At 41.4% G+C, this 26,239-nt stretch overlaps 2 protein-coding genes across 2 annotated transcripts; both read right to left on the bottom strand.

Annotated features, from left to right (window-relative positions):
• Positions 1–276: 276 nt before the first annotated feature.
• loxa (lysyl oxidase a) lies at positions 277–7,751 on the bottom strand. Its single transcript, XM_089019819.1, has 7 exons — positions 6,986–7,751; positions 5,649–5,757; positions 5,157–5,288; positions 1,441–1,597; positions 1,084–1,179; positions 875–990; positions 277–742 (listed from the first exon to the last, which is right to left on the bottom strand). Exons 1-7 carry the CDS (start codon positions 7,602–7,604, stop codon positions 736–738), a joined length of 1,236 nt encoding a protein of 411 aa, XP_088875945.1. The 5' UTR covers positions 7,605–7,751; the 3' UTR covers positions 277–735.
• A 5,367-nt stretch (positions 7,752–13,118) lies between these two features.
• On the bottom strand, positions 13,119–23,139 carry mpx (myeloid-specific peroxidase). Its single transcript, XM_089019818.1, has 17 exons — positions 23,058–23,139; positions 22,859–22,924; positions 22,702–22,786; positions 21,499–21,674; positions 21,278–21,410; positions 19,127–19,256; positions 18,837–19,043; positions 18,397–18,757; positions 17,419–17,579; positions 17,089–17,347; positions 15,598–15,768; positions 15,247–15,484; positions 14,941–15,158; positions 14,729–14,775; positions 14,521–14,562; positions 14,298–14,324; positions 13,119–13,542 (listed from the first exon to the last, which is right to left on the bottom strand). Exons 2-17 carry the CDS (start codon positions 22,920–22,922, stop codon positions 13,522–13,524), a joined length of 2,340 nt encoding a protein of 779 aa, XP_088875944.1. The 5' UTR covers positions 22,923–22,924; positions 23,058–23,139; the 3' UTR covers positions 13,119–13,521.
• Between the last annotated feature and the right edge of the window lie 3,100 nt (positions 23,140–26,239).

Raw genomic sequence — 26,239 nt, 5'->3', positions numbered from 1 at the left:
GTTACTGTAGTAACTGTAGTTCGTCGACTTTCTCACAAGAGTTCTCGTTAGTGCACTCCAATGGTGTTTCAGAGAAAGATACTTTTTTCCGTTACTGTAATTTGTTGATACGAGGTTACAGTTCTACTGTACAGTAGTTTCCCAACATGCAGAAAGCGCCGGTGGCCGCGCACGCACGCACGTACACGCACGTACACGCATACACGTTCACTGACACAAACACACGTACACGCTCACCGACACAAACACACATTCGAACACAAAAAGGCAGACGAGTCTCTTCAAATCGATCTTTCTTGCAAATGATACATTATAACAAACATTTACTCAAACAAGATTATTAATGACAACATTTTACCATAAAAAACAACAAATCGTAAATTAAAAATAAGTCATGTACAGTAATTGGATTATTTGTCATCACTTGTCAATTAAAATATTTTTATGGTTTTTAATTTTATATTTCACAGGGAAGAAAAGAAAAAAATAAGTAAAAAATAAAATATTAAAAACCTGTATGAAGGTAAGGAAAAGTAACATCCAAAATATGAAGAAAACCATTACTGAAGGGGTGTGGCATGCAATGAAAAACATTTCTACTTATATCTAAATTATATCAACTAGGAGTGTTTCAAAGGGTGTCAAACCATAACTTCTTGTGTTGTAAAGATGTACATATGCAGTCATCTTCAATGTCAGCTTCACAATTGAGATGCTGTGAACGGTTCTCCTCCACTAATACCTGAAAAGTAACATTGAATGGCATTAGGTCAATACTTCAAAGATTGTGTGTAAGATAATAATAATAATAATAATAATAATAATAATAATAATAATAAAAAAAGAAATAAAGATACAGCAATTCGGTTCGTACGTTGCCAGGTGACAACCAGACAGGTAAGCGTAGTTGCCAGTGTAACGGACGTCACAACGCACGATGTTGTTGGAGTAGTCTTCCTCTGGAACATGATAGGAAGGATTCACGCTGACCTGCGGACAACAAAACAAACAAACAAACAAGATGATCACGATGACATAGAGAAGACAGTAAATGCATTTTCATGACATTTCCACCTAACACACCTTGAGAATATAATTCCCTGGTTTCACATCCGTGATGTCAATCCACTGGCAGTCAATGTCTGCATTGTAGGTGTCGTAACATCCTGGACTCAGACCCTAAAGGATAGCACCAATATGAATGATCTGGTTGAACAATCACTTATCATAGAGTTATAGACTTTTTATGAAAGTACTCGAAAGCCACATAGCATACACATAAAAAATGCTATAAGACCACCTGTGTGTACTGCTGTTTTGGTTAGCAACAGGGTTAATAATGATCCACACATTAACAATAGCATATATGAATTGATGCTACACTATTTTGGCTGTATGGATAAAGAAAAAGCTATGTTTGCATTTTGTTATTTTCTGAACCTGAGTGTGTGAAGTACAAGCATAGCGCCTGTAGTAGCCGTAGTCGCAGGACGTGTCTTCCAAGCAGAAGCTGACTTTGTGGCCCTCGGCGACTGACCGCTGCGTGGTGGAGTCCAGCAGCTCATAGCGACTGAACTCGTCCATGCTGTGAAAGTGCCTTTGGGACGACACCACCGTGTTACGAGAATTTTGTTCGCGGTACATATATTATTCAACATCTCCTCTGACTCATGCAGTGATTGTCAACGTTAGCTTGTCATATAACACTGTAAGAACCAACATTAAAATACAATAGAGCAGTAGGTGGTAGTATTCATGACCCCCTTTGCCCAAAAAGAAAAAGTGGACTCAAATATAGATGAAAGTAAGATTAAAAATTAGCGATTCTAAATATTTACTAAAACATTTTAAAAAGATTTTGAGATTTTTGGCAGATGTATTTTTGTAGCTAAAGGTTAAATACAACTGACCTGTACTTAAAAACAGCATCATACTTTTTTAAAGGACAACCGACACCATTTTTTTTTTGTTACCTGACATCAGAAAAACATTTTATAGCCTCTAAAATACCCAAAACACGGAGGCTGATATTTTTAGTCAAATGAAAGACACAAATAAAAATGACTTAAAGCAGTGGTCCAACCTTTTTTGCGCCACGGACCGGTTTAATGTCAGACAATATTTTCACTATTTTTCAAAATAAAACATAGTTCGGACTCAGATAATAAATACAATGGAAATTATGTAAATTGTTTATTTTTTCTGCGTGGCCCGGTACCAAACGACCCACGGACCGGTACCGTTCCGCGGCCCAGGGTTTGGGGAGCTCTTGACTTAAGGTGTCCAAAAACTACTTCAAATTGAAACCGGAAATGGCCAATTTCAGAAGGTCACGCCCCCTTCTTCGTGACGTCACGCCAATACGTCTTAACTTGCTCGAGAATCAAAACAATGGCTTCACACTTCGGAGAAGATGCTTTCTTGTTACTCACCCAGTTATGAATATGATTCAAATAGTTCTGCAGAGGAAAGCATAAATGTTTGCAATCGATTAAAGAAGTTATCCCGTGTCATTTTGACGCATCTGGACTGAAATGTCGCATCCCAGAAAATGCACAAGATGGCGCCCAAGCTCCGTTGGAAATGGGCTGATTTGTCTGCTGGGAATTTGTGTCAGCTCATATCAAATAGTAGTCTTGGTGCAACACACAACGATTCACTATCACGTTATTTATGGTTTCCTTCTAATTTCGCCATCAACGCGGATCAACACAAAGTTTTCAGACCAAACAAAGTACCCAAAAATGCATTGTGTGTCGCTTTCCCGGTCAGTGACGATACCTACCTGAATATTTAGCGCGAGTCTTAAAACGTAACATATAGCTTTATGCGGTGGAATCTTTGTAAAATACGCTCAGTAGAAGTCATTTGAAGTGATTTTACAAATTATGGACACAACTTGTCCGGCGGAGGCGTCGGTTGTCCTTTAAGTGGGGGAGAAAAAAAAGCTGAAACAAAATGTATTATTTAAAATAATAAAACTTAATTTAATTTTATGGGTACACATAATGTTTTGACCACAATTCAAATCCACTAAGATAAAGTACCTTTGAAATAGGTTAGTTCAAAGTCAAGAACTTTCGAACCCCCAAAATTCAACAGGATATACATCAGCAGTTGTTTTGGAGCACGGCCACATGCTCATAATTTACAAGGATTTCTACAGACATTCGGATCGCCTCCCTCCCACTCACATATCTTTAGAATGAGGTAATTTTTTTGTTTTTTTTTTTAGGGTGGAATTGAAAAGCCAGTTAATTTTCCATTAAGGGAAAAAAGCTCATTATAGCGGTTAGTTTTACAATGTCTGTGTCTGGGTTGGAAATGAACAGGTCACGTAAGTACGCTCATCTTACTTAGTGCTATCAATCTTATGGAAGCTTGCAAGAAGGCATACCTAACTTCTGTTTAGGAAGGTAGCACTCAGGCAGAATTTGAACATTTTGCCATGCCAAGTCAGCCATGGCCTGATTGTGGGATTTTAGTGTTCATTTACCAAATGTAACCAAAAATTTGGAAGCCGTGTTCTCTCATAAGTAGAAGCTTTGTGAGCTAATATATTCAAGCAGCGCACTGAAACCTCGAATTGAATCTAAAGTGGTGTACACACACTGATAATTCGCACTAAATTTGAACATTTTCCCTCTCATAAATCACTTGTCACCAATTATTCTGTGGTGTGAAGTGTGCTAAAAATTATTTTTCTTCCCCATTCTGGCATCGTATACGTTTTGCCCGTATTGTATACGTTTTTTATCATTTCAAATACTGTACGGCGTACTACACTTTTATACGGGAAAAAAACGGAACCGATCTTACAAAAACCATTTTGGCTCAAATCCGGTTCGTCAAAAATGCTGGTAGCCAACGACAATGTTGCCGCTGATCGCTACTATTGTCAAGGCAAACTAGCAAAAGTAATCCTCGGTCATATATTTTTTTATATATAGACATGAAATTATATATACGGTCGTATTGATAAAAGCATAACGTGCGCATTCGCGCTAAGCTGCCTCCATTTCCGCTTGTTAGCGTTTTCTTTAATACAGTAAAGTCTCGTTATATCGATATCGGATATATCGATAGTCCCGGTTATATCGATACTATTTCTATGCACGCACGGAGAAAATAACATGCAAAGAGGGTCGGATATATCGATAGTCCCGGTTATATCGATATTTTTTCGGACTCCCTTGAATATCGATATAACGAGACTTTACTGTAATTTCAAATAATGTACGGCGAACTTTTTGTATTGAATTGTAATCATTTATAAGGGCAGCAATAAGCCTAAATTGACAGGTATGCTGCAAGGACAATAACAATCCTAAAGTGGTCAGATTTGGCTATGTTTAAACCTAAATACGTATATAACTGAGCTACAGACTCAACAACTGTGATGTGAAATGGGACATTTGTTTTAGAGACGCTCCAATGCAGTTAACAGATAAGCTAACAGCTAACGATTTTCTTCCCCATTTTACTGGACAAAAACAATCCTAAAATGATTACATTTTGCTAGATTTAAACCTTAATGTGTAACTGAGCCATAGAATCCACAACTATGACATAAAATTGGACATTCGCTATTTAGGAATTTGTTTTTTCGACACTCCAATGTAGTTAACAGATAAGCTAGCAGTTAGCTCAAGCTCCGCCAATCTCTTCTTCTTTGCGTATTTTACCGTGATGTTTATGTCCTGTACCGATATGTTGCCTTCTATAGGGCAACGGTGGTACTACAACAACATGTGGCGTACGGCATAGAATACAGTATACATACAGTACAGTGTATGTGGTGCGCAATTTGGGTCATTTGGAATACGACACATGCAATGAAAGACGTAAGCACACACTGATGTATTTCCTTCTCGTGTGTGGGGTGTTTCGCTTTGAAAAATTCGTTATGATATTAAAAATAGAAACGCCATTTTTCAAGATTGTCCAACTGCCCGGTGTGTGAATTGTCTCATACATTGACTGGATGGTCAGTCGTAACCTTATTGTAGCAAATCCTCAATAATGAAGCTATTTTTGATCTGATTTTTTTACTTCATTATTTGGTGTTATACTTTTATGTATGTCCATTGAATAAACAGGAAAGATCCAGCTCTTGTACTCAGTGTAATAATGAACGACAACGTGTGTCTACCCACTGGTGACAGCTATGCCATTCCCAGGTGTAGCGAGGCCTGCTTGGTCGGAAATCAGCAGTGCCCTGGTTCTTGACCCTCTGGGGGAAGCGCAGCAGCATTCGGGTGTCATAGTCGTGGGCCAAGTAAGCGGTGCTGCAGACAAGAGAGAAGATTAGTGGTTTTCCAACAACACTATCCTGACCTGGGTGTAGTTTCTGAAGGAAAACAGCCTGATCTTAAATGCTGGGTGGAAAATAGCACGAAGGCACGTGGTTGTTTGGGTTTGCTGATGTGTTTACCATACCGGCTTCTTTTCCTCAGGAAAACTATGATTACATTCACTCCAATCCGCCCCTACGGGGCCCGCCAATGGTAGGATTCGGATCATTTTACCGCCTCAGAGCATGGCCGCAAGTACTTTCAAGTCATTGTTGCTCTGACTCTGAATCACTCAAACTGTAGTGTTGTTTTGATTTCAAAACAAAACAATAGGCCCAAAAATTAACAGCCTACCTTGATAAACAGTTCTCTTCTGATGCACATCTGAGGTTGTACATGGGGGTGCTCTGCACGTAAGCAGCAGTTTGAATGTAGTATGGGTCAAGCACCAAGTCTGGAAGACCTGCAGTAAAGACATCATGGTTTGCAGTGAGATAACATTTTTGAAGGTCACAATACTGGGCATGGTGTCACTTCAAAGTATCCTTGAGAGTTTTGAAAGGTGCTTATAAATCAAGCGTATTATTATTATCATTACTAGCACCCACATCATTCGGGAACGCCAATAAAAGAGCTGCCTTGACAAAGATTAGACTACAATACAATGACGTATGTATGTATATCATTATGGTGAGTGAATAATATCTGGAGTAATTTGATATGAAAACATTTTGCAATGTGAAATGCGAGTAAATAAGTGATACATTACTGCCTCCTACCGGGCATAGGCGTTAAGTCTTTATGAAGTCGAGCGTAGCAAAGTCTTCTTCTTTTCCTTTCGGCTTTTCCCTTCAAGGGGTCGCCACAGCAAATCAATCAGTGTTCTCCATGTTTAGAGGTATGATCCGCATGTTTGTTTTGGCCAAGCTTTTACGTCGGATGCCCTTCCTGACACAACCCTCTGTATTTATCCGGGCTTGGGACCGGCACAAGAAGACTTATGTCCCTTTGTGGCTACAGAACAAGCAACTCGCTCAGTAAAAGGTCAATACAAAATGGTCATCGGCACAGCAAAGTAATGACAGGAATCTTTGTGATAGTGTTGTTTAGTTTTTTAGTATCAATAATTTCATTACATTCAATCAAATTACATTTATATATTTCTTAGTGTATATTTAATTAGAATGATTCGTTGTGTTTTGAGATGCGTTATTTTATTGATTTTAAAATGTAATTATTTAATTGATGATAGTAATAATCATAAATAAAATAAAACAAAATAATAATAATACATTTTATTTATAAGCTATTAGACATATAAGCTATAAGGTATTTTGCTATACAAAAATATATGTTATAAATTTTGGTATTCAAGGATTTTTGTACATGTTTAACATTTACATTTGGTTTTATGAACATTGTTTTTCATCATTTATCGTTATGTTTAATTTTTGAATTTATTACATGAATACGTACCGTTTTCACGTTTATGAGTGCATTTTGTATATTATATTATTTTAAATATATTATTGAATAATATTATAATTCATAGTTTGTCATATACTATGTCATACTCTATGGGTTATTATTTGGGTAGCAGGGGGTGTCTATATGAAGTAACCAGTGAGCCCAAAAAAATGCATTTATATGCTGTCCAAATAGTGTCGACAGATCCAGACCCTCACTCTTACCGTACTGATGGTACCTTGTGCCATATCCGGGTCTGTACGATCTAGATCTGGGTCTGGGTCTCTCGTACACGTCATAATGATTGTAATATGGGTTATCGTGGTCCACATCGTAGGACTTGGAGGGATCGTAGGGATCGTCGGCGACCATCATGTCCTCCCTCCTGGGCTGAGGAGGACTCACGGTCAATTTGGCCTGAGTGCCGTTGCTTCGTTCGCTCGGGTGGTCCTGGACCGGGACTTGGACCTGTTGGTGCTGCCTGCCTCTGACTAGCCGCTGGAGCGCTGGTGGAAGCGGCTCGGAGCCTGCTTGGGGAGCGTGGACGTGCTGCGGCGTGTCCGGCGCCCGCTGCTTGGCGTCGCTGATGATGGTGATCGGTCTGTGCCGCACTTGCTCCTGCGGCGCACCGCGACGCCTCGCCGGCTGGTACTCGGCCCCGTGGCTTAAAATGCTGAAAATATTGCCATTATGAGACCACTGTAGTGTCTGCCTGGGAGCGGCTGCGGGGTTATTCCCTTGGGGGGACCCCGGGGGCCTTTGGCAACGCGCACCTCGAAGGGTCAAGGCAAATAAATAAACGCACGCTAATGCGTAAAGCGGCATGCCAATGCGTAATCCCATGATGGAGTCACTCGCCAGGCTGGCACTTGTCTTAGTTTTAATTTACAAATCCAGCATGTCACTTGCGAGGCTGACGCGAAAAGGACGCACGAGGCAAGGGAAAGTGTGAAAGTCACATCTCTCCACTCCTGGAGTCTGCACATGCACTTAGAGATGAGAAGATGGAGGCGGAGTTGTGAGTTGGCATTGTGGGATGGTTACGCAAGTTTTTTTAACGAGTCATATAACAACTGAGTACGTGAAGTCTGTCTGATCCTGCCTGGCTTTAAAACTAGTCTTTTTTTCATTTTTGCAGGACAAAACATATATTGTAAAACAGTTAAGTAAACGATACTATTTAATGCTACAAAATTTGGCTTGCAAACAAAGCAAAATTAACGTCCCGTGTAAAAGTATACGTCTTACTTATTTAAAACGTTTTTTTACAATCTCTGAAGAGATTTATTGAATTTGAAAGCGTGTAGATGTCAATATGGAGTAAAAATATTTTGCCTGGCAAAAAAAAAAAAAACACGTTCAAATGTAATAAACTGTTGAAATGCTTCTGTCGTCTGATGGTCTTTTCGCCTATTCATCCAAAATTCAAATCCATCTCTCCGAAATATTTAAACTTTAAACTATTTTTGTGAATTGCTTCAAGGAACAAATAATCTTGCATCCATGTACGATCTTGACGGTCCTCATTCGAGTCATGGGCAAACGAGAGTCAATCTCAACTGACTTTGCGAGAGAGACAGACTTTGTCACGAACAAACAGACACATATGGGGGAGAAAAGGAAAAAAACGTTTCAAAAGTCAGTGCTAAAACGCTTTGAGTACCTCGGAAAGTGAAAGCCGATATAAATAAAAGCCCCTTTACCAAATAGGTATACAGTCGACGAATGCAGGGTACAAATGCGCCAATGTGGCGGCCATGTTGGCAGGGGCGGAATTCCCATTAAATGTAACGCATGGACATACGTGGCGGCCATGTTAGGAGTGGAGAGAGTCCCTTCAAAATGTATTTGTGTTCGGCCATGTCCATGCGGACATTAGCTAACCATGGACACACAGCACAAAATTAGGATCTGAGTTAAAACACACTACATTTGCAAAAATCCCATTAAAAAACAGTGTTGTCTGTTAACGCCAGAGCTGTAATGCTATCCAAGTTTTGGAAACATTAAAGTCTCTAATTTTCCTGTGTATGAAAAAAAAAAAGGAATCTATACAAGCTACCGCAGGCTGACTTTGTCTCAGCTACTGGGAATTTGGAGCAGCTCCTCACAAATCACCATAAACGACAGCTGCAATGTTGACATTTTGACCCGTTTTCAAATGTACTTGTGTGTGTGGCCACCGGTTCAACGCCATGCCTGCCAACTCCGCTGAGTAGCTTTTAACTTAATTACTCACCAGATCCACTTGCTGCGTGATTCCAACGCAGCCAAAACATGTCTTGGAAGCATTCAAATTGTTTTACATCTATTTAGCTGGCTGGCTGGATAGCTACCTGGCTATCTATTAGCTATCTATTATCTGGCTAGTTATATGGCTATTGAGCTGGCTGGCTGGATTGATAGATGGCTATCTATTAGCTAGAGAGCTATGTGGCTAGTTAGCTGGCTGGCTGGATACCTATTAGCTGTCTAGCTATATGGCTATTCAGCTGGCTGGATAGATAGCTGGCTATCTATTAGCTAGTTAGATAGCTTTCCATCTACATATTTGAGTTACTTGCGGGTTGAGTGAACGCTGGCGCATGTGGCTGCCGCTACTCACCCACAGAAAACCTCATCCTGTGACTGTAAAGTGACTGAGAGTTTTGAAATGCGCTTACAGATGAAATTATTATTATTATTATTGTTATTATTATTATTATTATTATGTGTCACAAAGGCTTTGATAGGGCGCCATTTAGCTATGATCACTGGGTCGAATCAGATTTTTGAGCCACAAGTGAGCCATGAAGTCAAACTAAAGAGTTGAGATCAAAATAACACCTGCAAGATATTAGCATATTCACACTGACAATGACATTCTTTCTGCCAAATGCGGAGCATGTGCTAGTTAGAGAGCTTTTAGTCATTTTTCACTGAAGATAAATAACATAGCACATGACTGCGAGCCCGATTGTATTGTTTGCCTACATGTGTTGCTGCACCGTTTGTGCTCTGGTATGCCTTTCACAAGGCAGATTCTGAAAGCCACGGATACCTTCAATTTTTGAAGGTTTCAGGTTACAAACAATGTTGTACTGCGCTTAGATAATCAGAGCTTTTCAGTGTGCTCCCTGTCGAGGGTTAATGGTAGCTAGAAGTGAGTGGTAGACTTACACGTCTCATCTCAGATAACAGACGGGACAGACCGTTTGGCATCACGTGTGGTTGTCGGTTCATCCCGTGCAAGCTGCAGTCCTGATTGGAACCCAAAAAGATTTCCTCCAGAACTTCTTGGACTGAGCACACACACAAGATAAATACAAGTTTATGCTTTATAATTATACACATCTTTGGAAATTGCGAGAAAAGCTGGAGCCATACTTTGTGGAGGGAAAAAAAAGTGTTCTTTAAGTCAACAATCCGATGACCTTCTCTGCTATTCTGCTTTATTGTTTCATTTCTTTGATGGTACATACTGTGAAAGGCAATAACATGGGTGAGCGAGACATTCTGAGCCCGATCCAGCTGTAGTGGGTCACTGATGTGTTTTTTTTTTTGCTTATAATTCACAGAACTTTTACTTCTCCTCTCATTCCCTCACACATCTGTAAGCAATTAGCCAAGTTCTTTTGTTGCTGGAATCCACCTCAGGTCTACATTTTTTGGCTGTTCCGTTGAGCTGCAGGAATTTGAATCAACTCATTCCGCCTCTGATGAATTCGAACTGGCAGTACAGGGAGATTTTTTTTTTCAGAATAAAAATATCCAGTGGTGTTCCACACGGATGTTGTGGAGGGCCACTTTCATTCTGATGTTTTATGAATGATTGAGCAAATGTTTGGTAAGAAGCTCGTTCAAATTGGAAGCACATTGGTGTTTCGGGGGAAAGTCATTTTTCCTTCTAAAGGTTGTTGTGTTCATTGCGGCTTTTCAAAGAAAATCAACAAGGAATAATGCAAAAATCTGAAAAAAAGGGTATCTTGCATTAAAGGACAACCGACACCTTTTTTTTGTTTCTTAACTGACATCAGAAAAAACGTTTTATAGCATCTAAAGTACCCAAAACACGTGGGGTGATTTAGTCAAATGAAAAACAGATAAAAATGAGTTAAAGTGTCCCAAAACTACTTCAAAATGACCTCAGAAAGTTTCCGTTTCAGAAGGTCCCACCCCCTTGTTTGTGACATCACACCAGGACATCTTGTCTTGCTCTATAATCAAAACAATGGCTTCAGATTTGAAGAAGATGCTTTCTTGTTACTTATCCAATTATGAATATGATTCAAATAGTTCTGAAGAGGAAAGCATACATGTTTGCAATCGATTAAAGAAGTCCTTCCTTATCATTTTGAGGCGTCTGGACTCCAATGTAGCGTCCCAGAAAATGCACAAGATGGCGCCCAAGCTCCGTTGGAAATGGGCTGATTTGTCTGCTGGGAATTTGTGTCAACTAGTATCAAATAGTAGTCTTGGTGCAACACACAACGATTCACCATCGTGTTATTTATGTGTTTTCCATCAAATTTTGCCATCAACACGGATGAACATGAAGTTTTCAGACCAAACAAAGTACCCAAAATGCATTGTGTGTCACTTTCTCGGTCAGGGGCGTTCCTGACGTGACGTCGGGAATCGTCACCAACTCGAAAACAAGACTTCCTGAATATTCAGCGCAAGTCTTAAAATGTAAAATATAGCTACAGTAAAGTCTCGTTATATCGATAGTCCCGGTTATATCGATACAATTTCTATGCACGCACGGAGAAAATTACATGCAAACAGGGTCGGATATATCGATAGTCCCGGTTATATCGATATTTTTTCGGACTCCCTTGAATATCGATATAACGAGACTTTACTGTATATGGGGGGGAATCTTTGTAAAATCCGCTCAATAGAAGTTATTACAAGTGATTTTACAAATTATGCACACAACTTGTCCGGAGGCGTCGGTTGTCCTTTCAGTGTATGATTATTGCTAAAACATCTCCCTGTAAACGTCATGTGTTGACAGACCATATTGCAAGTGATTTTTGGATCATGGGATGCAGCAGGAGTACAACTCACACAGTCTCTGGAGAACATGCAAAACACAAACACAGGAAGTATAGTATTTAAAATTTGAACCCCCAAAACTTTGATGTGGGAGACAAACATGCGAACCACTTTCCATCTGCTGCCTTCCAGAGGTTCCATTGTATTATCTCTTTACATTTTCATTTCCTTTAAATAGGGGTTTCCCCGGGCCCGACATCTATCTTTCTTTTGTTTACCAAAAACTAAACCCACTGAAATACACGACGGCCGAGGTCAAAGTACTCTACCACATGCAGAAAATTCAAATATTTCCTCCTGTTTCATAAATACTGGGTTTCCATTACTCTAGGAGCACTCTGTCAGGGGCCTGCATCCCGCGCACATGCGCACACACAGTCTGCTGGACTACGTGGCACTCTTTTGAAGCCATGGGGGGAGGAGGAGTGAAAGATCAAGCCGGCACAAATTACATATGCAGTACTTGCCTCACACTTTCATGCAGATTTATAGATTTGTAAAAGAAAATTCCATTGGCTCAGTTCCTCTCACACTTGGAGGAATGTGGTGGTGGTGGTGCTGGGGGGTTATTTGCCCAACGTGTGCTCAGTGCTAAACTTCTGTGTGAGTACGTTTGTTACTTTTGTACTAATAACTTCTGAGTGTTGGAGGATGTTCTTGAATGCATCACAGACGATCCTTGAGGTCCAAATGGACAGCAGGTTTCTTCTGGTATGACATTCATTCATTCACTAAATACTACATTTCCCAGAATACAACAAGAAATATGTTCTAATCTCATTCTTAATACGTACTTTCTAAAATAAACGAGTGCCATTATCTTTCTGTCAAAACAGCCCCAGTCTCATTAATAGTTACATTAAGCTGCCATTTAAATTGGCAAAATCAAAAATCTTGTTGGGAAAGCGAATCATAAAATTCAATCATAGCACCTTCACAATATACCGTATATGGAACAAGTGTGAGAAAATGTAGTTTCACGAACACCCAAAATATAACATGGGAACAGAAATTGAGCAAAATGGGACAAATTCGAAAGTGGGAAAATGTAGAACACATAGCGCCATCTACAGGAAAATAAGCATCATTGCGTGAACGAAGATTCCAGTCTTACCTCCTTTTCCACAGTCGTCACTTCCATTTGCACACCGAAATCTGAAATATTATACAGAGAACAAATTATAAATACATTTCAACGGGTTTCATTTAATGTTTTTTTTCCTTTGATTCAATTTATGGTAGTTTCATGTGTTTAATATTAAGCATTCATAAAAACTGAGTTGATGACCTCAAATTAAGAACACTTCACAACAGCTGTTTTTCCTAAATTTTTTTATTCAGTGCAGAAAATAGATGAGGGGGATTCATTGTAAAACGCCTTTGCACACGCCTATGCTTCATAGACATAAATAAATCACCACAATACAACAACAACAAAAAAAGACAAATCGCATGCTGTAATGGAAAGGCCATTTCTTACAAATATTACTGCGCGTATCATTGTCAGCCGCCCGGTTTCCACGTTTAAGGGAGGACAACAAAAAAAGTCCCGGTGTCAGTTGGCCAGAAGTGATGAATGCGGTGACACCATGTTTGTTTCCGGAGAAAGATGGTGATGGTTCTGCTCGTTGAAGACAATCTCCAGTGGACATTTGACTAGATTGGCGCAAATGGACGACGAGGGTAGACGTGGGTTAGGATGAGGTCAAGTGGCTGGGGCTCATTCAGGCAAGATTGGAAACTGTTGAGGGAAACAAAACCAGACCAAATAAAGCGACAGGATTATTTCTCCACCTTGTCCAGAAGATGGTGCTGTTTAGCTTCCATTTGATGATTGAGGCTACCGGCGTCAAACTCATCTCACTCACTCGTCTCCTCCAACAGACTAAATTCAAAAGATCGTTCTCGGGTTCTTATGGAGCTTGTTAATTAGCTGATTGTTTGACTCAGGCGTGACGGAAAAGGGAAACAACAACAAAAAAAGCAAGATGGCTGCCCTCGAGGACCAGAGTACAGTGATACCTTGGCTTACGAACGTAACTGGTTCCCAGACAGTGTGTGTAAGGTGAAAAGTGTGTATCCCAAAACTTAATTTCCCATAGGAAACCATTAAAATGAGACTAATCCGTCCGTTCCCAGGTCCCCATAAAACATAATTTTCTACTTTCTAATTTTCTCAGCCTTAAAATGACACAAAATATACCTTATTTTATGTATAACAAATGAGCTATGGTATTATAATTAAAGAAATAAACTGTACTCTCTTGTTTCTATTTATAATTGTATTTTATTTATTGCATTGTATTTGTGATTATATTTTATTTATTATGGTGCCAATGCATGTCTGTGACTGTAAAGTGTCCTTGAGAGCTTTGATAAGCATTTATAAGGGAAGCTATTAATTAAGGTTGACATGCATGATTCTTTGAATATCACCATTCACATTTGTGTCACTTGAAATTTAACTAGAGAGGAAAACATACAAGACACAAGTACCTCATTATCCTGCTCATTCTGTGGCAGCTGTCAAGAAAGAAAAACAAGTTTTTAGATCTACAATTCAGTGTCATACAATTGTCAAAATTCAAAATGGCAAATTGCAGCCAACCAGCATGCTATATTGTTATTATTCACTTCATTCATGGTGTTATTGCTATTTTTAATATTTAGGTATAAATGAATACACTGTTTAAGGTTCCGTCGTCAGTGTGATAGCTACCTCATTATCCAGTGGACGAAACTCGTCTTCTGTAAATTGTTGCTGTATATCAAGAAAGACAAAGAAAGTGGAGCCTTTTACAATTGAAAGGCATTGAATATGATAGTTGTCCACGTTAAGCGCTTTGTTACAGCTTCAGCTGTTGTTAAAGCGCGATATAAATCAATATATATTGTATCGATTGTGGATGAAGAAAGAGACCACTGACTTGTTCATCCTTGGGTTCATGTGGGCGATCAGAGCAGGTACCGTTTTCTGCAAATTTCAAAACATCACATCACATTGAGATCCAGGCAATATGAATTGATCCATTTTGAAAGGTTATTATTTTAATGTCAATAAAAATTAGGGGACAAGGGTTGTAAATGTGTAAACAACCAAAGATGAAAAAAAAGAACACTACTATCTGAAGTTTCTCACCTAAGAAATCTGTACATCTCCTCTCCCTCCACGGCTCCAGGTTGAGGCTTCTCACATTGTTGCAGCGTACAAGCGGGTTACTATTTGATATGACACTGAAGGCGTCTCTGGGGACCGACTTGATGCCTGTGTTGTCGCAGATGATGCCAGACAGGGTAGTGGCGGACAGAGCGGCTTTCTGCTTCGCCGTGAAAACGCCGGGGTTCTGGTACCACAACCTTTCGAGTCGGTCAAGAGATTTATTAGCATGGTAGCTATTTGTTTGTTTGTCTATCTACAAAGTATCAATTGAGACATAAGGCTTACCTGTCGCCATTTCTGATTTTTTGGAACTGGGTGGAGATGAGGCAGGCAAACAAAGGCCCCACGCGGCCACCAGGGACAAATGGCTCAGCCACGCCCCCCATCCAAACGTCTATGTTGGCGGGAGTACCGTATAGTTGCAGCAAACTGCGAGCTAGATTGGCGTTGTTCAAGACCTGAGCGAGCTCGGCCCGATTCCTGGGCTCGGTCAGGTTACAGAATTTGCGCCATGCGCCGTAACCTTAGAAGAAACACATCATCGAAAAGGGGAGGGTGTTAGGAAGCCGTCGTCGTTGATTGACAGGGTGATACTGACGGATCTCAACTCCTCGGAGGTCAGAATGTGTGACCTACCGGGTAAGCCGTGATCACGCCCCCTCTGCATGTTGAGGGATCCCAGATCCAGAGCCAAGTGGAACTCAAACTCAAAAAGCCTCTCCCTGAGAGCATTGACCATCATGTGGTCCTGAGTGTTGAGTTTAGCAGGGCGGCCCATGAGACCTCGCATCAGTGAGTCAATACCACCTGGGGAGAGGGGAGGGGCGGGAATAACGGGTAGGCTTCAGACTCCCCAGAACCGTGGATACAGACGCTCCCCACCTTATGAACAAGACACGTCCAGAGCGGTCGTTTGTAAGGTGAATTTGTTTGTATGTTGCTTCAGTGTTATATTTTGTATGGAATGCATGTTTAAAGGACAACCGACGCCCCCGGACAAGTTGTGTTCATAATTTGTAAAATTGCTTCAAATGACTTCTACTGAGCGTATTTCACAAAGATTCCACCGCACATAGCTATTTTGTACGTTTTAAGACTCGCGCTGAAGTCTTGTTTTCGAGTTGATGACGATGCCTGACGTGACGTTACGTCAGGAACGCCTCTGACCGAGGAAGCGACACACAATGCATTTTGGGTACTTTGATTGGTCTGAAAACCTTGTGTTGATCTGTGTTGATGGCGAAATGAGAAGGAAAACACATAAATAACGTGATGTGTTGCACCAAGACCACTATTTGATACTAGTTGACACAAATTCCCAGCAGACAAATCAGCCCATTACCAACGGAGCTTGGGCGTCATCTTGTCATTTTCTGGGACGCTACATTGGAGTCCTGACGGCTCGAATTGATACGCAAGTACTTCTTTAATCGATAGCAAACATTTCTGCTTTCCTCTTCAGAACTATTTGAATCATATTCATAACTGGATGAGTAACAAGAAAGCATCTTCTCTGAATCTGAAGCCATTGTTTTGATTCCCGAGCAATGCAAGACGTCTTGGCGTGACGTCACGAACAAGGGGGCGGGACCTTCTGAAACTGGCCATTTCCGGTTTCATTTTGAAGTAGTTTTGGGACACTAACTCATTTTTATTGGTGTTTTGCATTTAACCTAAAATATCAGCCGCCGTGTTTTGGTTATTTTAAATGCTATAAAACGTTTTTCTGATGTCAGTTAGGAAACAAAAAATGGTGTCGGTTGTCCTTTAAGTCAAATACTGAACGGGGAAGTATAAAACACAGATGCTCAACAGTCGTAAAATAAAATTTACACCCACTGTAGTATGACGACATATATCCTTGGGTCTTCAGTAAGCCATTACTGAAGCTGCTGGCACGTAAATACTGAATTACATGCCAGCAGCCATTACTTTTGGTTATGCATTGCGTCCTCCCGGAGCGTCAACTGGGAAAGAGGGATTTCCTCAAAATCTAACTTGCAGCATCTCTGTCCAAAGATTTTTTTGACCTACTGTACCTGCAAAAATGCTCATATGTACCGTTATTCATAACTCAAATGCTAGTAAGTTGGGGAGCGTCTTTATAGCAAGTGTACATATGCTCACCCTCAAATATGATCCTCCAGGGGCTGAAAAAGGCTTTGAATAAGGGGAAGCTGGGAAATTTCGGGTCTTCTCTGTAGTTCGGGCCCAAGCGAGCTAAAATGGGCTGGATGGCCAAGTGAGCAAAGCGGTAAGCCGCCGTGGCGAAAACGTTGGAGATCCTCGGATCCACGTCAGGGTTGTAGCCTGGATAAGGTCCCACCAGCCTGCGCATGGCATCGTTGCCCACAATGCGCGAGAGATAGTCGCGAAATACAAACACCTAAGACCAATGGATGAGTTAAGGAATCATGCTTTGGAGATAAAAAGCATTTTATCCTAAATGTTTCTGACCTGCGTATAAGCGCCCATGATCTTGCGCGCCTCTTGATAGAGCGTTTCGCTATCCCAATGGGGGTTCAGTCTTTTCAAAGCACGGGCGAGGCGGTTGTGTTCGCGTAAGAACACTGTGTGAAGGGTGGTCAGAGCGACGTTCTCATCCACACGAACGTCACCTGGAAGACATGAAATGATTTATTTGATAGCCAGTGCAACATTTAGCAGCGGTTTCTTTGTCTTTTCATTTCAGTTTCATTTTTTTCCACTGGATGGCAGGAGGTCAAATTGACGTTTGTATCAATCAATCAATCAATCATCTATCTATTTATCTATCAATCCATCCATAAATTTTCAAATCCACTTCTTGTCTTCACAGGATCGCTGGCATGCTGGATCCGATCCCAGTTGTTTTCTGGCAATATGAGAGCAAAGCACAGATAGACGAAAAAAGCATCTTGGTTCACACTCACGTCGGGACAACTTTATAGTGCTATGTTAACATGCCATGGATGTTTTCTGAATGTGGGAGGAAAACAAAGTACCCCAAGGGTGTCCAGATATTTTTGCAAAGAGGGGCAGATTTGGTGTTTAAAAAATGTAGGGGTGGAGGGCAACCTTGGCCTATGTTCTTTCCATAGAACAGCAAATCTCAATATATTTCAGCAAGCCAGTCTGTGTTTCACATTTATTGTTTTATTTTAATTAATGCTATATTAAGCATATGTTTTGATTCATTTGAAACATTGAAAAAATAAAATAAACAATAAAAAGTAAAACGAAAAATTAAAAAAAACTAAAATAAAAAAGAAAATAGAATAAAAAATAAAATAAATAAAATAACAAAACATAAAAAATAATTATTAAATTAACTAAATAATAAACAAATGAAATTGAAACAGAGTCAAGTAAAATAAAATAAAATAAAATAAAATAAAATAAAATAAAATAAAATAGGATGGATGGATGGATGAAAAGGCATTTTTTTTAACTGACCTGCAATAAAACATGGAACTTCTCTGGCATTGCTGTCATTGGTGGTGGCTGCGCGGCTCGCGCACATGTTGACCGGCAACGTGTCAAAGGGCAGCAGCTCCCGTCCGTTGTCCTTAAATTCGGTATTGACGCGCATGAGTCCCTCACTGTTGAGATCACGGAGGCTGAGGGCCAGCTTGGTCTCGGAGCCGTACACCTGGCTCAGATCCAGGAAGGCGGTCAGCGCGTTGATCTGCTCTCGCTTATTGGGTACTCCTCCAAAATTATAGGCCGAGAACCCCGTTCCACAAGCGGGGGCCGATCTGAACGAGGGCATGCAGCTATTGGGACCGCTGGGTAAGCGTGGGTCATTGGGAGGAATCTTGGGATTGAAACATACACCGAGTGTTAGGATCAATGAATTTGTTTTTCGTCAATCGGTTTGAGTTTCAGGAACCGACCGCGATGGGGATGCATGGCTCGGTGCGCTCGCAGCTCTCGTCGCAGTTTATCCCATTGCTGAAAGAGCGGATGCTGGGCGAGAAGGGCGTGAAGGTGAGGTCGTGATCGTTCCATTGTCCGAACAAGGTCACCATGTGAGAGAACTGCCTGTCGCTGACCACGCCGGCGTCCGTCGTACTCAGGATATTATTCGACACCTGGCGGACCTTGAGGGTGGGGCGGAACGGGTCATTGTTTTTTTCATTCAGCTCATCGGATAGGAAGCAGAGTACAGTTTCTGAATAAGTACCAGGGGAAGTATAAAATTGTTGAATGTTCGGTTGGGCTGCCACCCTTTGGGCTCCGAGATGCCGTCGTCGTATTGGGCAGGAAGCCAACGGGCGAAAGGGGTGTTGGAGGCTCCCAGGCGGGGGTTTTGTCTACAAAGTAGAGAGAGTTTGTCTTTACAAATCCAAGCTTGTGTAACTTCAACGGAAGTGTATGCATTCTGTTATGCATGGCCCAACATTTTACACAAACGGCGGTGCAGTTTCGACACCTTTGGCGGTTTTCTGAGAGGTTAAAAAAAAGAGCATAGATTTGGGTTTTTTTTTGTGTCGTGATATCCATCCATCCATCCATCCATCCATCCATTTTTCAGAATGCTTTATCCTCATTAAGGTTGCGGGGGTGCTGGAGCCACCTTGAACTGATCGCCAGCCAATCGCAGGGCACACAGAGACAAGCAACTATCCGCACTCACACTCATGCCTCTAGACCAGTGGTTCTTAACCTTGTTGGAGGTACCGAACCCCACCAGTTTCATATGTACGTTCAGCGAACCCCTCTTAATTGAAAAATAAAATGATTCTGTTTTTAATTCAAGACAGATATGTTTTTACTGCTACACAAAATGAGCCGTGCATGAACATCACCTTGTTCAAAGAACAAAACCAACACAATGCATAAACTTTGCCAACAGGTACAAATCCAAGAGCAGGCAGAGTGGCCCTTTCATCATCATGATCATCTTCACTTTGAATTCAGCAAGTGTTGTGTTCTTGTATTCCCCGTCTCCATGCAGATTGAAGAAGTGTTCCTTGTGTTTTGCTGGTGCTAGACTAGTTGCTCAAATTGGCATTGCAAATCATGCAGATAGGACGCTCACTCCCATCACTTTCCGTGATACATGAGAATCCATGTTGTACATATTCATCCGACCACTTTCTTCTTTTGCCCAACATAGTATGGATAAAATATAAAAAACGATGTAGTACAATAGTCACACGTTGATTACTGCTAGCTACTGGCTCATTCGTTGTGAATGGGGTAAGCAGCAGCAGTCTAGCTGGCCCCTCTACTTCTCTCTCTCTATTCATTTTCCCATTTGGTACGCTTCTGACTATATACTGCCCCCACGATTTCCTGTGGTATTTGTCCGTTTCGTCCGGAGCTCTACCGGTTGCTAAACGGACATAACAACAGAGGAAACGACCTCTGAGGCCGGATGAAATGTTCCGTTTCCGTAATTAACAGAAGTGTGCTGGCGGAGGCTCTGCCGAATCCCTGAGATCGACTCACCGAACCCCAAGGGTTCGATCGAACCCAGGTTGAGAACCAGTGCTCTAGACATTTCAGCCCAGGGCACACAGAGTCAAACAACCATCAGCACTCCTGCCTCGGGACATTTTCGAGTGTTCAATTAGCCTGCTATGCATGTGTTTGGAATGTGGGAGGAAAACAAAAGACCTGGAAAACACCTACGTGACCCCGGGGTGAATATGCAAGCTCCACACAGGGAGGCCGGAGCAGGACTCAAACTCGAGACCGCGACACTGCTAAGCACTCAACTACCGGGTCGCCCAAATCTAATTATCTGACTACTATTATCAAATTATTAAACGTCATATATTTCATCAATGCAAAGTTTCCCACATTTGAAAAATCTTAACGGAGACCAGTTGAAAAGACACGGAATAAAAACTAATTCGCTGCCATTCACAAATTAATTTGGGAATTGAAAATATGACGTAGAGCACCATTCCCGAGTTTGTTCGGGTTTTGTTTTTTCTTGTTTGGGTGCCGATAAAGCGCTGGCCATGGCCTCTGGTAACGTTTTTTTCTTTTCCACAAGGGGGCAGCATTTCCCCCTTTTCCATGTTAGCGCTTTGTTCCAGCTTCTGCTGTAGTTAAAGCGCTATATAAACCAATATGTATGTATTGCATTGTATATTGGACAGCCGCCCCCATTTCAAGCTCATATAACTCATGTCCCATATCATTTCGCAATAATTCATTTTTTTGATGAAAGAAGAGAGTCTAAAGTTTCTAAGGTTTCATTGAAAGTCCTAAAACTGAATATTCTGTGGGTCCTTGAATTTGAGTGAAAATTACAAAAAACCCGGGCACTGGAGTGGACACATTTTTGCATGTCTGGCAGTGATTTAGTTAAGAACCTCACCGGTTGTTGCAGACACTGGTAGTTGTGCGATACTTATTGAGGTTTTGTGTGCTGCTACAGGGCGGGGGTCTGACTTGAGCGGCACATCCAGTGATCCTGCTCAGTGTCTGCAGATCCTCCGCCGAGAGCAAATCTGCCATGACGACGCACAGGAGTAACATTTAGCGGGAGGGAAACCCTCACATCACCTCGATTGTAAAACGGAGCTTTCTGCATCTGACCTGTTGCATTGAGGGAGCGTTTGTGGATTCGGTGCACCCTTTTCTGCAACAGGTGGAGGGTCTGGGCCATGTAGTCTGCGGCCCTCACGGACGAACGCGTTTCGCTTCGAGGTTGCTTCAACAGACGCAGAGCGTCATGAGGACTCACCACTTCTTTGCGCACTCGCCTCAGACTCCTGAAAGTGACATCAAGGCAGCAAAGTGGATTGAATTTAAAATATGTGAGGGGTTGTTTCATCTTTGCCTTTAACAACCTCACACCAGGCGCTCATATTTTTGACTTGATTGTTGGGGTTGTTTGAGGAAATACATATCTTTATGCAAATATTCCATGGTTGGATTGAGGCGGAAGTGGTGAGCAAATCCACCTCACAATGATGATGTTTCGGGTCTCAGTCCGAACTTCGGACTTCCTGTGTAAAACTTCCACAATTTCTCTGCATCTGAGTGGGTTTTCCTAGGGTACTTTATTTTCAACCCCCGCATTTCAAAAACAGGTAAGTAGGCGGAAGACAAAAATCTAGCCAGGTGTTGTTTCATTATTAGCTTGTTGTCTTCCACAAGGTCATTAAAACTGTTAATTAATTTGATTCCACAAAAATGTATTGAACAATGAGAGCTGGTTAACAGGCCCACGTTTAAGTTTGATAACATGCTAGCATGTAAAACGACTACCGGCCCATGAAAAATGGCAAGTATTTACATCTAAATGAGCTAGCTTAAAAAAAAAGAAGGCTGAACAAAGCATTTCACTCATGCTGCTTTGGTTCACACATAAACATAGTGTTCATTTAGTTAACCGATTTCAACATATTCAGCACAAGAACATGCTGGCTGAGACAGTGACACAAAAACATACTCATTCCAAAAAGTATCAAACTTACACAAATGACTTTCATTGACTTTATATTTATTTGAAAAGCTAAGTATCTACAAAAGGTTGAATTGCTGTCATTTCGCAACTCAAGTTTATTTTTAGTGTGCTTTTAAAAGCAGCCACAGGGTGAATTCCAAGCATTAAGTACCGGTATGTTTTATAAAGTTGAAATCCCAACACCCCTTTAAATATAAACCAAATCATCTTCAAATGAACTGTAAGATGCACAGCGAGCATGTGAAGAGAGTTCAGAAGTAAAATGATGTTGCTCCCTCCGACAAGTTCCAGTTCGGAGGGGAGCAAGGACAAAAAAAGGGAGGACTTACTCTGCTCTAGAGTATGTATAGGCATCATCAACAATCTGCTTGGCTTCCTCAAAGCATTGTTGAAGGAAAGGACTGCCCAGATATTCTACAAAGACAGGGTGAAAAAAAAGTCAGAAGCATTCCAAATTTAAGTAAATGTAGAAAATATTCCATCTACCGGTTGATTTCAAGCGTGCAGGCACCAGGCAGGTGCCCAGTATGAAGAAGACAGGAAAAATCATTTCTGGAAAAAGAAAAATGTCAGACTAGTTTGTCAAATGAAAAAATGAATGTGAGGTATAATCAGCAGTTCCAACAATTCTCGAAAGACAAGTACAGCAAACGTTGACAGACAATGCGAGAGGTAAGATGTTTACCTGATAGAAGCGTGTGAATGCTGTCTTTGCAGTGATGCGAGTCATCTGTTTTATTTGATGGCTTGCGTAGGCCTCGCCCCTTTGAAATGTTCTAGGAGGCCATTGGCAGGAAACAGACCTGTTTTCCCCGTTCTCTTGTTGTAGTCATCTAAATGGCACTTGATACAATGGGTTCAGGTCACCCCCGAGTTAAATAATCACTATTGTCTGACTCATTAGGATTATATTAACGACATGCTTATAGTGTACTCCCTTATTGTGAAAATGTGTTGTCATTTGGGCAAAGGACCAATGATTTTGAAAATTCAGCCACTGTCAATATTGCAAGTGGTATGAGATAGAGTACAATTTGATTTATTTTTTTGAACGTCCATGCATTTTTTTAAAACAATACAGTAAACTATTGCAAGAAACGGCATCAGATTTATTATCCATGCATGTTTTAATTAAAGGCAAATCCATCATTTAATGAATTTGGCAAGCAACACAAAATTCAAGGAAATATGGAAAAAAAACAGAAGTCGGTAAATCATGTACAGCTTATATTCCATTGGAACAGGAATGAAAACTAATGTGTATTTATGGGAGCTTTGTAGCTAGCTAGCTATGTAGCTGGATGGCTATATATCTTTGTAATTAGCTAATAAGCTACTTATCGAGCTGGCTAATAGCTATCTATTAACTTGCTAGCTTTCTATCTATTTGAGTTACTTTCGGGTTGAGTGAACGCTGGCGGGTGTAGCTGCCGCTGCTCACCCACAGAAAAACTTATCATGTGACTGTAAAGTGACCTTGAGCGTTTTGAAAGGCGCTTATAAATGAAATGTATTATTATTATAAAAGGGGACATAATTTTGATATTAGATATTACTGACCACTATTTAATACACTTATTCCTACACATTAGAAAGAAATTCTAATGTGTAAAACCGGTTGATAAAACTGTAAAGAAATGGAGAGATAAAGCAAAGTTAGCTCCACATGAATGCTTTCACTGCACTCATTGAGGCGTTTTTGAAACAGGCACACTGGATGAATACACAGACACTAACTTCATACATTTGTTTCAGTGAGGACATGTGTCGCCCAACAAAGTCATTCAACAATAACAAGCCAAGGTTCACTCCCAAACTAAGACAGGTTAGGAAAGAGAACGGGTCCGCATTTAGAAGCACTTGACAAACACGCCTGAAACCAACTGACAAAGGAAATTATCATCCCAAAGAAAAGTAACCATCCCCCCCCCAGCAGTGAACAATAAGGGTCTGGCTGATGGGCTAAACTTGTTTTTTTGCCGTTTTGTAAAAGACACCATTTCCTACATCGACCCACCACTACCAGAAACTACTGTATCTACATCCACTCCCTCTTTCTCTGCCATACAGATCCACAAACTGGGTGTGAGATTCAAGCAGCAGGAGACCAAGAAAGCTGCGGGACCTGACAGACTGTCCCCTGAAAGTCTGCGCTGACCATCTGGCTCCGTTCTTCATACAAATCAACAAATCCCTGGAGTTGTGTGACGTCCCATCCTGCTTCAAACAGTCTACCATCATCCCAGTTCCCAAGAAACCGATTACATTGGGACTGTACGACTATAGGCCTGTTGCTGTGACGTCTGTGGTCATGTAGTCCTTTGAACGCCTCATGATGAACCACCTCAAGAACATCCCCCGACCTCTCCGGGACCTGCTTTAGTTTGCCTACCGGGCCAACAGGTCTGTGGAAGATGCAGTCAATATCGGGCTACACCACATCCTTGATCACCTCGACCACACACGGACCTACGCAAGGATCCTCTTTGTGGATTTCAGCTCTGCGTTCAACACCATCATCCCGGAACTTCTCACCCCCAAACTTCTTCAGCTTGGTGTGTCCCCTACGATCTGCCAGTGGATCCTCTGCTTCCCAACAGGGCGTACACAACAGGTGAGACTAGGAAAAATATCATTATCAACATGCACCACTAGCACTGGAGGTCCACAGGGAAGCATCCTCTCTCCACTACTCTTCTCCCTCTACACAAACGATTATACCTCAATGCACCCAGCTGTCAAATTCATAAAGTTCGCTGTCGACACCATGGTCATCGGTCTCATCAAAGACGGCAAAGAGTCTCCGTACCAACAAGTGAAGCAAAAGGAGCTAGAACTGAACACGCTCAAGACGGTAGCGATGAACGTGGACTTCAGGATACAACCATCACGACAGCTGCCCCTCACACGACCCAACTGCCCCGTGTCAACCGTCGAGATCTTCAAGTTCCCGGGAATCACAGTCTCCCAAGACATGAAGTGGCAGGTCAACACCAACTCCATCCTGAGAAAGGCTCAAAAGACCAACAGAGGATGTACTTCCTGAGGCTGGTAAAGAAACATGGCCTGCCTCAAGAAGTGCTATGACAGTTTTACACGGAAGTCATCGAATCAAACCAGTTTTGTTCCATCACGGTTTGGTTCGCGGCCACCACAGAAATGGAAAAAATCCAATTGTGGAAAAATTCATTGCCACTGCCCTACCCACTCTCAAGGACTCGGGCATTGCGAGACCAGGGCACGGAAAATCTCACTGGACCCTCCGCACACTGCCCACCACCATTTCCAGCTACTCCCATGAGGCAGGCGCTACCGTTTCACGTGTACCAAATCCAGGAGACATTTAAACAGCTTCTTATGTGCGGTGTGTCCTCTGATATCAGGGTGCCATATAAATGAATAAAGTAGACTCGTATGAGAAATAGAGCACCAACCAACTAAAACTAAGCAGATTGTTTGTTTTCCACATAAAGTTGAAAACTCCATTGTATTGCAATGTCAATTTCTATTTGAGGACTTGTCCAGCCCAAATTTCCCCCTCACCCTCCAAAAAGTTGTTCGCATTAAATTCTACTGAATTTTAGTTGGGCGTGACGCTGACGTCACTTTGCACTAGCTTCGAACATTTTCAATGTTCTCGACTTTGAATCATGGCTGTTCTCTACTTGCCAAAGCAAATACTTTTCTATTTAAAGTTACATTGCAACTTGATACTGCAGCACAGCAAAGAAAAGACAGAGGCGGGTGGGTGCGTAATTACATTCATTCCATGACAGCTTTCTCATCAGTGGTGCCAATCAGATGCTTACAAAAGTACCAACTGTCAAACTGGTAAGTGATCAAAATCAATGGTTCTGCAAACACCAC

This window comes from Hippocampus bargibanti, linkage group LG18 (genome assembly GCF_051943395.1).
Source record: "Hippocampus bargibanti isolate YZ-2025 linkage group LG18, ASM5194339v1, whole genome shotgun sequence".
In the NCBI taxonomy this organism is placed as follows: domain Eukaryota; kingdom Metazoa; phylum Chordata; class Actinopteri; order Syngnathiformes; family Syngnathidae; genus Hippocampus; species Hippocampus bargibanti.
The sequence above is the reverse complement of the archived record's forward strand: the minus strand, read 5'-3'. Positions and strand labels throughout refer to the sequence as shown.

What these genes read in the sequence shown, in the direction of transcription:
- loxa (XM_089019819.1), bottom strand. Translation starts at nt 7,604, where the DNA reads ATGGGATTACGCATTGGCATGCCGCTTTACGCATTAGCGTGCGTTTAT. An exon ending in CACAAGGTACCATCAGTACG is followed by an intron (nt 5,758 to 6,985) that starts GTAAGAGTGAGG and finishes TCTTTACTGCAG; the next exon opens with GTCTTCCAGACTTGGTGCTT. An exon ending in CAGGGAATTATATTCTCAAG is followed by an intron (nt 991 to 1,083) that starts GTGTGTTAGGTG and finishes TGTTGTCCGCAG; the next exon opens with GTCAGCGTGAATCCTTCCTA.
- mpx (XM_089019818.1), bottom strand. Translation starts at nt 22,922, where the DNA reads ATGATTTTTCCTGTCTTCTTCATACTGGGCACCTGCCTGGTGCCTGCA. An exon ending in ACAATTTTATACTTCCCCTG is followed by an intron (nt 19,044 to 19,126) that starts GTACTTATTCAG and finishes CCCACCCTCAAG; the next exon opens with GTCCGCCAGGTGTCGAATAA. An exon ending in GCGTGATCACGGCTTACCCG is followed by an intron (nt 15,485 to 15,597) that starts GTAGGTCACACA and finishes GTTTCTTCTAAG; the next exon opens with GTTACGGCGCATGGCGCAAA.